This window comes from Labrus mixtus, chromosome 15, assembly GCF_963584025.1.
Source record: "Labrus mixtus chromosome 15, fLabMix1.1, whole genome shotgun sequence".
NCBI lineage: Eukaryota > Metazoa > Chordata > Actinopteri > Labriformes > Labridae > Labrus > Labrus mixtus.
In genome coordinates, this window is record NC_083626.1 from 2,179,743 (window position 1) to 2,192,547 (window position 12,805).

General features: G+C 39.3%; 2 protein-coding genes across 2 annotated transcripts; both read left to right on the forward strand.

Annotated features, from left to right (window-relative positions):
• Positions 1–1,214: 1,214 nt before the first annotated feature.
• Positions 1,215–7,873, forward strand: rprd1b (regulation of nuclear pre-mRNA domain containing 1B). The gene is made up of 7 exons (XM_061057131.1): positions 1,215–1,407; positions 1,696–1,855; positions 2,620–2,749; positions 3,232–3,365; positions 3,855–3,973; positions 4,162–4,288; positions 4,720–7,873. Exons 2-7 carry the CDS (start codon positions 1,705–1,707, stop codon positions 4,929–4,931), a joined length of 873 nt encoding a protein of 290 aa, XP_060913114.1. The 5' UTR covers positions 1,215–1,407; positions 1,696–1,704; the 3' UTR covers positions 4,932–7,873.
• A 1,449-nt stretch (positions 7,874–9,322) lies between these two features.
• On the forward strand, positions 9,323–12,564 carry LOC132990174 (kelch-like protein 10). The gene is made up of 5 exons (XM_061058294.1): positions 9,323–9,474; positions 9,983–10,469; positions 10,834–11,451; positions 11,758–11,907; positions 12,201–12,564. The coding sequence occupies exons 1-5, from the start codon at positions 9,332–9,334 to the stop codon at positions 12,546–12,548; spliced, it is 1,746 nt and encodes a 581-aa protein (XP_060914277.1). The 5' UTR covers positions 9,323–9,331; the 3' UTR covers positions 12,549–12,564.
• Positions 12,565–12,805: the final 241 nt, after the last annotated feature.

The window sequence follows — 12,805 nt, forward strand, 5'->3', positions numbered from 1 at the left end:
TTGGACTTTTTCCATAAGGAATATGTTTCAAAAAACACAAGTGAGTTAACATCACACTAAAATTAGGTTAATGTGTTTTCCAACATGTGATAGAGATGTTATTGAAAATACTCCACTAGCCTATTTGTGTCCAACATTCTTGATTAGGGCTAAATATAAAACTAGATGAGAGATCATTTCTTGACAAGTGTTGCTGAGGCAGTATTGAAGGCCAGCATTAAATAGCCTTCAATGCAAGGCTGGGATTTGTTTTTTATATCTTCATCCCTGGATGAAGAGGAAGATGATGCCTGGTTTTGTTTGCGTCACTACTGTGCGACGCACATGTCGAGGTGAAAGTGCAAGCTGCCATTTTTTAGAAGGCATCTTTCTGAGTAGGTTGTAGACAAGCAAATATCAAGTTTGAGCTTCACCGTCAGGCATTAGCAGATGCGTTTTATTTGTCTGCGTATTTCGGAAATATGGTACGACTGTAACAGAAGCTTTTTTTAAAATTTATAATCGTAATCGATTACTTCGAGCTTAAGCCTAGCTTAGGGCTGCAGGTTCTGCAGATGGCTACTTAGCTTTGCTAGTTAATGTTAGCCTTGGCTATAAACAACACCAAAGACTGTGAATAAACCACAGCCGAAAACGAGCTCATGCTTTGCAGGTTTGTTCAGTAGATTTTTCTCAATAGATCAGGAAGAAGAAGAAAGAATTTCACATTAGAAAACACATCCGGAGGAGGCAGTTTGATGCTACATGACTGTGAGTTAGCGACGCTACTTCACTTTTGATGAGCGTGCGACTTTTTCCAAACTAGGTCGGAGCAGTTCTGTTCAGAGTCAGTTCTGTTCAGGGTCAGTTCTGTTTAGAGTCAGTTCTGTTCAGGGTCAGTTCTGTTTAGAGTCAGTTCTGTTTAGAGTCAGTTCTGTTCAGGGTCAGTTCTGTTTAGAGTCAGTTCTGTTCAGGGTCAGTTCTGTTCAGAGTCAGTTCTGTTTAGAGTCAGTTCTGTTCAGAGTCAGTTCTGTTCAGGGTCAGTTCTGTTTAGAGTCAGTTCTGTTTAGAGTCAGTTCTGTTTAGAGTCAGTTCTGTTCAGGGTCAGTTCGGTTTAGGGTCAGTTCTGTTCAGAGTCAGTTCTGTTCAGGGTCAGTTCTGTTTAGGAGCAGGTCGGTTTAGGGTCAGTTCTGTTCAGGGTCAGTTCTGTTCAGAGTCAGTTCTGTTCAGAGTCAGTTCTGTTTAGAGTCAGTTCTGTTCAGAGTCAGTTCTGTTCAGAGTCAGTTCTGTTCAGAGTCAGTTCTGTTCAGAGTCAGTTCTGTTTAGAGTCAGTTCTGTTCAGAGTCAGTTCTGTTTAGAGTCAGTTCTGTTCAGAGTCAGTTCTGTTCAGAGTCAGTTCTGTTCAGGGTCAGTTCTGTTTAGGAGCAGGTCGGTTTAGGGTCAGTTCTGTTCAGGGTCAGTTCGGTTTAGGGTCAGTTCTGTTTAGAGTCAGTTCTGTTCAGGGTCAGTTCTGTTTAGAGTCAGTTCTGTTTAGAGTCAGTTCTGTTCAGAGTCAGTTCTGTTTAGAGTCAGTTCTGTTTAGAGTCAGTTCTGTTCAGAGTCAGTTCTGTTTAGAGTCAGTTCTGTTTAGAGTCAGTTCTGTTCAGAGTCAGTTCTGTTCAGAGTCAGTTCTGTTCAGGGTCAGGTCGGTTTAGGAGCAGGTCGGTTTAGGAGCAGTATACTGGCATGTCGTCCTTCTCGGAGTCTGCCCTGGAAAAGAAGCTGACTGAGCTGAGCAGCTCGCAGCAGAGTGTCCAGACTCTGTCCCTGTGGATCATCCACCACCGCAAACACTCAGCCCTCATCGTCAAAGTGTGGCACAGAGAGCTGAAGAAATGTAAGACCTGCTACTGCAAAGCCTTTTATATGTGTGCTGATCTTTGACCAATTGTTACTAACTTTATTCATTCGATTATACAACTGTCTAAAACTTGTAATACTGTTTTTGAATTACTGTAAAGTGTTATAAGACAAGTTTTATAGTGTGCCAGCTCTATATGCTAAATTTATCCAAGATAAACAATGTTTATTGTTTTGTCTGAACAAGTTTAAAAACCCTTATCAACAAGGATGGGAAATTGACTTAGCATATTAAATCCCAACATGCAAGAACTACCTATGTGAATATAATAGATTTAAATAGTTTTTAAAGAAAATTGTGATCAAAGGTATTTTTGTTGAAGCTCCTAAAGAAAGGAGGCAACAACAAACTGTTAAACTTTGAAGTGTGACATGCCTTAGTTTTTATTATTGGTACACGAAATGTTTAAAAAAGCATTGACAATGAGGTTTGAACATTTAAATCAGAAAGTAAGTACAACACTAATCCATTCATACACCACCACCGAAGCAGTGGGAGCAATGTGGGGTTAAGAGTCTTGCCCAAGGACACATCGGACATGTTGCTCAGCTGGGAATCAAACCCTCGACCTTCTGGTTGAGAGGTGAAACATAGTGGGAAATGTGTCAAATGAGTATCTGAAGCAGAATAAAGTGGTATCTTGAGCAGTGCATTGACCATCACAGAATGATGATATTGTGCACAAGTGACCTTTTTTTTTTCCGGTATGAATATTTCAATATGACTTTTCTGTCCTCCAGCCAAAACCAGCAGGAAGCTGACGTTTCTGTATCTGGCAAACGATGTCATCCAGAACAGCAAGAAGAAAGGACCCGAGTTTGCAAAAGACTTTGAGACTGTTCTCGTTGATGCCTGCTCCCATGTTGCCAGGTGAACGTTACGTGATTATAATGTGTGTAGTAGGAGCGCTGTGTGCATTTTTAAATGTGTGTGTGTGTGTTGGTTTGTGGCACACACAACCACTCATAAACATTAGCTATTGCTATGATAGCTGAATTTTCAAGTTATGTTGTTATGAAACTGAAAAGAAACACCAGAAGTTCTTAAAAAGGTGGATGTATCAAAACTATCATGATAAAAAATGAGTTGAAATTTCTTTCATCCACCCAAATCAGAACCTGAAAATAAATATTGACTTATTTGTCCTTAGGCTTGTCTTCCTCTCTCAAATTACATTTTGAGAGAACATACTGTATGTAGCCCTATAAGAAGAAAAAACTTCAGAATAAACATGCAATATACAGTTATGAAATAATCCAAACTGTTCTTATGGAAATGTTTTTCAGCTGTTGGTCACTGATTTTATTTTTGCATTCCTCTCTTCTTCCGCTATACTTTTCTGTTGATCCTAGGGAGGCTGAAGAGAGCTGTAAAAAGCCAATGGAAAGACTGCTGAACATCTGGAAGGAGAGGAGCCTCTATAGAGCAGACTTCATTCAGCAGCTCAAACTGGCCATAGAAGACTCCAACAGTCCCAGGCCTTCAGGTGAGATCACCTCAGGCTACACAAGAGAACAGGGCCAGCTTCTCTTAAAAGGATACAGATACTTTATGTATACATGAGTCGAACATTAACATTCAGTTTATTAATTTAATTAACCCTGTAAGGACTTATGAATCAATCCACTCCCTCCTCATATTTTAAATCCATCCATATGGCACATAAAACGTTGTCAGTTCAGATAACTGAGCTTTCCACAGGTCAAACTACTTCTTTTGTCAAAGGTGTAATTAAGGGTTGATCAGCCCTTTAAGCTAATTTTTTGTCAGTTCCCCTCTACTTCTACAAAATAGAAAAATATTAATTTTTTAAGAATAATTTAAAATTGGAATAAAAAACCTTGAAAAGTTTTATTTAAAAAAATCTGCTAATCTATAAAAATCATCATTTTGTGAAGAGGTTGTTTTGAATGCTCTTACCTCATCTTAATTAGTGACATTGATAAAATGTTGATTTCTAAACCTGGCCTTATAGAAGAGAAGAAGCCTGTGAAACGAAGCTATCAGAAGGTTCAGGAAGAGGAAGATGATGAAGATGATGACTACAGAAGCCACAGCTCTCCTCACACCACAGACATCTCGGCAACGCAGCTGGTAAGAGGAACACAATGAAGTTGATATCACTTTGTTTTCTTCACTGTTGTCCTTTCTCCTTGCACTTGTTCCTCTCCCTTCTTCTCTACCTTGCTCACACAAACTCAATGTTTGCTCTCCATGCTGAATGGTTTCCACACTCCTCCTCGGTGCCTGTTAACTGTCCTCCTCTGTTCATCCTGTTTCAGACGGAGGAGCTTGTGAAGGCCCTGCAGGACTTGGAGAACGCTGCATCAGGAGATGCAGCAGTTCGTCAGAAGATTGCCTCCCTGCCACAGGAAGTCCAAGACGTTTCCTTGCTCGAGAAAATCACTGGTAAGGTCTGAGTTCTAAGCTTGATCAGAAGTCTATGTAATCCATAGTTAGATTTCATTTTTTCTGGTAATGAAAGCAGATAAAAGCAAGTTGATGATATGATGTAAGCAAACATATATAAAACTTTTGAACCTGTGTATATTTGCTACAGTCTACCTGTATCATATATTTGATCAGTTTTATAGTAAAATTTTGTACATGATTGAGTCCAAGCTTAAGTAATTATAACAATTTCATTTGCAAAAAAACCTTAAGCACAAGTTATAAAACGATACATGTTGACCAATGTAGGGCAAAGTAGACACTACTAAATGAAAGAAAGTAATTAGATTTTCAACTCAAAGTGAATGCATATAAGCAATGATGCTCAAAGAATATAAAAAAAACAAATGTAATATCATTTGAACAACCGATTTTGATGCCCGATCTAGACAAGGATGCAGCAGACAAGCTGTCGAAGACTGTGGATGAAGCCTGTTTGCTGTTGGCCGAATACAATGGTCGACTGGCCGCAGAGCTGGAGGACCGTAGGCAGCTGGCTCGCATGCTCACTGAATACATCGGCAGCCAGCGGGAGGCACTGTCGGAGAGAGAGAAGAAACTAGAGGCAAGGCACTGCACACACAAAAATAACAAACGATAAACAGTGAACCAGATACTTCTCATCTCAGTCTGAACCTGTTTCCGCTCTCATGAACAACATGTGTTAAGTCACTTTTTCTGATACCATTATTTGCGGAAATAATTAGATAAGATAAATATGTTTTCAAAATGTAAGTGAAATTTCAAAAACATAAAGCATATCATAGATTATTAAGTGGTTGATGAAATCAAAATAAACAATGCCTTATTAGAAGAATGATCAGTGAAGTAACAGATTAAGCTAGGTACAATGTTATTGACATTAAATACAGTAGTGTTGTCTGTTCAGACTCACACCCAGGCGAGCTCCAGGTATGACTATGCTGATACTATTTACTCGACATATTACAACAGATATCATGAATGTAAGATTTAATATGATAGTCACAAGTCAGAACATCGAGTGATTATAATACTAGACATTGTAAACAACCATCACAAGTCTTGTCTTGCATCAAAAAGGCAAAATACTCCTGAACTTCATGTATGTTGGTTCATTTTCAAGAACCTTTTTATCAACTGGCACAAATCAAAAGGTGTATCAATTACTGTGATTGACCTGACCTTAATCAAGTTAGGTAGGGAAATGTGTGAATAGGGAAAAGGTCCAGATACATGTGACGAGGAAAAATGATGCATACTCCCACATCTATCACAGGTTTCTGGATCACCTTTTACCAACTCTGCGTTTTGTAGTTTGATCAGTTTTCTTTTAAAACAGGATATGATTGGTGCACTCCCAGTTGTTAGATCTTGATTTATTACAACTTATCTGAACATCTGAGGTCTTGTGTGTCCTGCCTATATATGTTTTAAGCTGTAAGAACTTACTTTGATTGGTGTGATAAGATCAAATAGATTTAGGCAAAACAACACAAATAAATAACTCATGGCGGCGGCAGTAGCTCAGTCCGTAGGGACTTGGGTTGGGAACCAGAGGGTCCCAAACCAAAAGAAGGAAGTTGATCAGGTAGCTGGACAGGTGCCAGGGCACTTCCCAAAGCACTGCCGAGGTGCCATTGAGCCAGACACAAAACCCCCAACTGCTCTATTGTGTCCTTACGTAGCAGTGTGTAGAAGCCCCACTCTGACATCACTCCACTAATGCTGTCCACAGGTCCTATTTGTGCATGTGTGTGTGATTTGGGCCTGTGTGTGAGAAGCATGTCACTTGACCAGAATTGACCTCAGGGATTAATAAAGTATTTAAAAAAAAAAAAATCTAATTGTGATGCAATCAAATATTTTATTTTCCATATGCATCTCAAACATGTCAGTAAGGTGAAGTCAAAGACATTGAAGGACAACTGTAATGTATAAATAAGTAATCTTTCATATTGGTTCTGTGTCATCTTTTTCTCTGCAGGAGTATAAGCAGAAATTGGCAAGGGTTACCATGGTGAGGAAAGAGCTGAAGTCCCACATCCAGAGCCTCCCTGACCTGTCCCTCCTGCCCAACGTGACCGGGGGTCTTGCACCACTCCCCTCTGCTGGAGACTTGTTCTCCACCGACTGAGACGTCTATGACAAGGCAAAGTACCCCCCTGTGCTCCCCCCACCACGCACCAAAATCAGCAACATGTTTGATTCTCGAAAATACTGTTAGCTGTGTTTCCAGCCAGAGGACACATGTGGTCAAACCTGCAGGACAAGAGGGAAGAAGTGACATTCAAAGAAACGTGTGGCGAATCAAAACACTCTGCAGAGGAGAACAGAGACTCTGTCAGCTTGGATTTTTCCAGCAATTGCTCAATTGACAAGGATTCCACTCCACCAGCTGGGAAAGATTTAGTTTCCTGTTTGCTTTCATTTTTAAATCCTGAAAATGTCAATGTTCATGGATGATCAGTGGGGTTAAAGAAACCTAACTATGACAGAGGTAAATGTTGGTTTTCAGAACACGTCAATCACTGTGTATTTCTGTGTGGTATGTTTGGATTTAACAAGCAAAGATGGCTTTCAATTAGGCTTTTTTATGGACTCAGTCTGAAAAGTGGCTTGGATGTGAGTGTAATGTGCCAGTACATTTCACTAACACTTCATAAAAAAGGTCATTAAAGAGGTTTTGTTGAACATTAGCACCCCTTAGTTTAAAGTCCATAGGCCTTGGTTTTCTTGTTCTTGCGGACTAACTTGTTTCATGTTTTTATTTAGACAAATTTCCTTTAAAAAAAACATGTGGCTAATTATTCTTACATGTGTGTACCAGACAAGGTTTGAGTTTTCCAAAGTAAATCCTGGAAGTTTTAGGACATTAAAAAAAAAAAAGTTTATTTTCCAATAAACTGCCTGGTCTTGAAGCAACTACAAGGAGCTTTCATTTTGTGTGGATTGTTGTGGACAATTACAATATGCCATAAGAAGATCTAGATCCAGCTTATGGTCCATTTATTTGGCAAAAAAAAGGAAGATGTAACTTTTTCAAATTTTTTAAACACGCACAACCCATAGCAATGAGGCAATACAGCCATTTGCCGCTACTATTATTCAACAACAGTTCACCTTGTTGTAGTTAGGTCCATACACCTAGGTTAACTTACAAGTAACTGATTGTGTTGCTCAGTAGTTGTAATTTTTAAATGCAATTTAAAATGTTAGGACCCTTGTAATGTTAGGTCTCTAAAAATACTAGCAAGCCAACAACAAGATATAGCTAAGAAGCTAGGCCATCATGAATCGTATTGGTCACTTTTATACCCATGAAATGTCAAGTGTGACCTTTATGTATTGTGCACATGTGTGTCAAGGAGAACGAGGGCCAAGATTGAATCCTTCAAAATCCCAGAATTCTCTCCATCAGTTGAGCGGCAGTCGTAGGTTGCTTCAAGGTTTGGCCCCCGCTCTGTCATTGTCCCTTTTAACTTTTTTTTTTTCTTTTTTTCTTAGCTGATCCTGCCCTAGTATTGGGTATAAAAATAAAAAAACAAAGTTAAAAAACAAAAATGTGTCTTCTGCTTCCTTTTTTTTTAACCTCTAAAGTCACACTTATTGCAGACTTTTCCAAAATGTACAAATAGGCCCATATGATCATAGACGCCTGATTATGAGATATTGGGGCCCTGGGCCCCCCCTCCTATAATTGCTTACTATCATTTTGCGCTTGCTTTTTGAATTTCTTCCCTTATAGTTGAGTATGCTTATATTCAGGCTATTCCTTTAATATTTTTGGTAGGACTTTTTGGACCGTGCTATTGACATGAATTACTGAGCCCTTCGACTATGCAACATTAAAAGTAACAGCGACTTCACATAGAAGCTCTGGTTTAGGGGCCCCTGGGCCCAGTAGGCCTGTGCGGTAATCCTCCCTTGCATATGACTAGTGTACACTAGCTGTTTTAAGTGGTGAAAGGATTGTATTTTTATGTAGGTTATGAAGATATATTATAACTGAATCCAGACTGTTCCACCACCTGTGAAAAACTTGTAGATGCTTTGAATGGTAAGTTGCCAAAAAAGGTCTTAGTGTCTAAACCTTATATTTAGAAAATCCATGGTCTTTAAACAGGAAAACTAAAGAAACGTGTAAAAAAACATTTATAGTCATTGTAGCATGAAAATGAATATATACTGGATATTGATAACTTAACACTATAAAGGAAAATACGTCACTTAATAAATGTAGGTTATTAGTTCTTGGGTCTCATCTTTTAACCGTGACATATATAGTTAATAAATAAATAACTGTCCTGATTATTTTGAAGAAAAGACAGTCTAAACTGAAAGTCCAAGCACTCTGATGCAGTATAAAAACCTCTATAATACAGGGTTGTGTCTACGCATACAACTAAACTGAGTCTTTGTCAAGTTATCTGAGTAGAAACATGATTTTATTTTTGAATATTCTTTTTTTCATTTTTTATCCTCGTTGCCATAATTCACTGGAAACAATAATCGGTCAGCCTGCTCAGCAATATGCATCTATTATTTCTTCTATTTCTGGTCGAATTTGAGCCTGTAGAGGGCAAAAGAGGCTGATCCATGTGCAAATCTAACTGGATATTCACCATAATGATTGTATAAGATCAGCATTGTGAATCTACTGGTCAGCAGCTACACAGGATGTAGCAGCATCTTTAAGTTTGTCATTATTTGAGAAATCAGCCCGGAAAGTAACTTAAACATAATTGACTGTATTAAAACTTTATCTACTCATACTAATTAACATTCTAGGGGAAAAAAATCCCTGGTAACTGATGACAAACTTGATAATTATTTTCTATAGAATGTTTATTTTAGAATTTTGGCTGCTGGTTGTGACACGTCCTTATGACTTCATAATGGTCCATTTTAGAACCCTTCAGTGGCCTGAGAGGGGACTCATATCTACAGATACTTCTTGGTAGTCAGCAGAGAAACCTCCTGGCATATTAAGAGAGCAAGTTATCAGACAAAAGAGTAAAGATGAGTGAAAATATGCTAAACTCCAGCTCAGTGTTTAATGAGCTCCGGTTAGGGCAGGAACTTTGTGATGCCATTATCAGAGTGGACAATATTGAATTTCCTGTGCACAAGGTCATCCTCTGCAACTGCAGCCCATACTTCAGGTAAACTGAGTTTTCAGGGATTAATGAGGGATTTCCAATGTTTGAATAAGAAAAAAAACAAGCTCTGAGGAGGTAACAAACTGCAATGAAACCAAATGTTGATGAGTGACACTTAATGGAGAGCTGGTGAAATCAAAATGTAGATGTAACTTTTTCAAATGATTTCATGATCTTCTTGAAAGCTTCAAAGGTTCAACATGAACTTAAATGTTTGAAGACAAATTGTTTAATGATTATAAAATGAATAACATTTTCAAATTACAAAGATCTTACAGGATTTCTGGGTAATGACAATTTAAAAATATGTAGATTGGTGAAGTGGCTGGTTGCAGTTACTGTACAATGTATTTCCTTTTGTTTTCTGTTTGGCATTGCATTTTAAGTCAGCAACATCTGCAATAAGGGCTTTAGATTTATTGTTCAGTTGTTTTATAAAGTGTGAATACTACGGGAATATATCAACCACTTCATTTCAAATGTCTTCCTTTGCCTCCTTTCTGGCCCACAGAGCTCTTTTTACTCACTGGTCCACCCCAGACAGTCGGGTCTTTGACATTCCCAACATTTCATCTGACATGATGAAGCTCATCGTTGAGTTTGCCTACACCGGCTGTGTTTATGTGACACAAGAGAACATCCGAGAGCTGTTCATAGCAGCAGACCAGTTTAATGTGAGGGGAATCATTCAGGCCTGCAGTGACCAACTGGAGAATCAGCTTACCCCAGAAAACTGCATCGGCATCTGGTGGTTTGCAGATATCTACTACAACCCTGAGCTGAAACAAAAGGCCTCCGTCTTCATTCTGAATCACTTTGAGGAGGTCGCTGCCTCGTCAGAAGAGTTCCTGCAGATCTCTGCACAGGAACTAGCTCAGATTATTGAGAATGATCATCTCAATGTGAAGAAGGAGAAGGTGGTGTTTGAGTCCATCATTCACTGGATCACCCACGCCCCTGAGGAACGCAGAGGATACATCTTTCTGCTTCTGTCAAAGGTAAGTGAAGAATGAGTTATGTCCCATCTGCCACAATAATTACTGTTGATGTGCAACAGAACATAGTCCACATACATAGTATGGCCCGGAAGGCTCAAGAAAAAATAATAATAATACAAGTAACAAAGCCGAGGGCATGGATTACAAGACTGTGCACTGATTTACAGTATTTTTTTCCTACATACAGTAAGCTTTTTGGGGCTCTGTAGAGCCCTATAGATTTATTGAATTTTTATACTTTTTTTAAAACTCTAATCTTTTTTAAAATCGTGTACAATATATATTTGATGACTGATCTTATTAGCAATAATGAAGTATTGGTTAGGATGCTTCTCTGACTATTTGATTACATCATTTGTTACAGGTCAGGCTGGCTTTGATAAATGGACAATACATCTTAGAACGTGTAACTACCAACGAACTAGTGAAAGCAAGTGAAGAGTGTCAAGCAATTCTCAACAAGACCATGGAGACCATTCTTGACCAGGGGACAAGGAGCTTCATTGACTTGATTTCCAGTAACCCTTTGGCCCAGCCACGACTGCCGTCTTCCATCATGTTGGTTGTTGGAGGATGGAGCGCTGGAGGCCCCACTAATGATATCCAGGCGTATGATATCCGCGCTGACTGCTGGGCCAACATACCCAACGATTCTGATGACCCCAGGGCCTACCATGGTGCAGTCTTCCTCAATGGATCACTTTACTGTGTAGGTGGCTTTGATGGAGTTGTGCATTTCAGCACAATGACCAGGTTTGACCTGATCACACGCACCTGGCAAGAGGTCGCACCAATGCACTCAAAGCGCTGCTATGTCAGCATAACAGTGCTGGACGGGTGCATTTATGCCATTGGAGGTTATGATGGACTTGAGCGTCTGGAAACTGCAGAGCGCTATGAGCCCTGTACCAACCAGTGGACTTTAATTGCATCCATGCATGATCAGAGAAGTGATGCCAGCTGCACAACCCTTAATGGCAAGGTTGGTGGAACTCAAATACTCTTGGAATAACTGAGATAGCTCTGTGGTAGATGCTGCATACTTGTAGTTTGACTTTTTGATAATTTGAGCTTAGCTTAAGTACAACACAAAGTTGATAAAACTTAACCTAATAAGTCAAGTTCATTTTTTAGATTTTGCTGTCAGTAAGTGATCACATGCCAACATTCAAAGTCAAAAATAATGTTCTAAAAACGTATGACCATCTTTTTCTTCTCGGCTGTACTGAGAGGAGTGATTACTTATTACATCTTACTCACTTATTTAATCGCTTTCTTATTGAACCAGGTGTACGTTTGTGGTGGCTTTAATGGGTCCGAGTGCCTGTCATCAGCTGAATATTACAACCCAGAGACCGACCAGTGGACACTGATAGCCCCCATGGGATTCAGGCGCAGTGGAGTTGGGGTCATCGCATATGCGAACCACGTTTTTGCAGTAAGGATATACTCTTGATACTTACATAACACATGACACTCTGCAGCACAAAGACACAAAAAATGTAAGCAGTAGTGTGAAATTCCCCAGGAAAATTGTTAGATAAATATAAATATTGCCTTAAAACAACAACAATTAACAGTTTTACTTTAATAATGTTCTACTTTTTATCCTAAATACTCCAAAAACTAATTTAGAGGTCATGGCCCTTCTTTACAAGGATCCTGAGTATAAAATGAGATTGAAAAAAAAACAATTTAAAGATAAATCAATACTGATGTCTTCTCTTACAGGTTGGTGGTTTTAATGGAACCAGCCGTCTGGAAACTGCTGAGGCCTATAACTCCCTCACCAACACCTGGCACTCTCTGCCCTCCATGCTGAACCCTCGCAGTAACTTCGGCATTGAAGTGATTGATGACCACATTTTTGTGGTCGGGGGCTTCAACGGCTTCACCACTATCAATGATGTTGAAAACTATGACTTTGAAAAGGGTCAGTGGTCTAACACTTGTGACATGGAGATTTCCTGCAGTGCTCTGAGCTGCTGCATGGTGCACGGACTCCCCAACATGGAGGATTATGCTGCTCCTCGTCTCTCCCTTCAGTTCTCCGATGAGGAGATCGATGAAGTGGAGTAAAAAATATCCACCTGACATGAGCTGCACTGTGCTGTAAATAAATGTTTCAATGCATGAAAATACTGTTATCGTTTCCAGTGATTACAAAGGTTTTCAGTTTGTGACAGCTTTGTGTAAAGGGACTGTTTTCAAACCTCTATGACCTTTGACCCTACAATTGAACACAGGGTATAAAAACTTACAAAGAACAGAAAAGAAGAGAAATTTACAGTCTTTAACAGTTTTAACCTTCAAGACTTCAAGTGTGTGTTTTTCTT

Bases quoted from the DNA above. Each gene is read 5' to 3' on its own strand.
- rprd1b (XM_061057131.1), top strand. From the start codon at position 1,705: ATGTCGTCCTTCTCGGAGTCTGCCCTGGAAAAGAAGCTGACTGAGCTG. The intron at 2,750-3,231 runs GTGAACGTTACG...TGTTGATCCTAG, and splicing joins GCCTGCTCCCATGTTGCCAG to GGAGGCTGAAGAGAGCTGTA. The intron at 3,974-4,161 runs GTAAGAGGAACA...ATCCTGTTTCAG, and splicing joins ACATCTCGGCAACGCAGCTG to ACGGAGGAGCTTGTGAAGGC.
- LOC132990174 (XM_061058294.1), top strand. From the start codon at position 9,332: ATGAGTGAAAATATGCTAAACTCCAGCTCAGTGTTTAATGAGCTCCGG. The intron at 10,470-10,833 runs GTAAGTGAAGAA...CATTTGTTACAG, and splicing joins TCTTTCTGCTTCTGTCAAAG to GTCAGGCTGGCTTTGATAAA. The intron at 11,452-11,757 runs GTTGGTGGAACT...TTATTGAACCAG, and splicing joins GCACAACCCTTAATGGCAAG to GTGTACGTTTGTGGTGGCTT.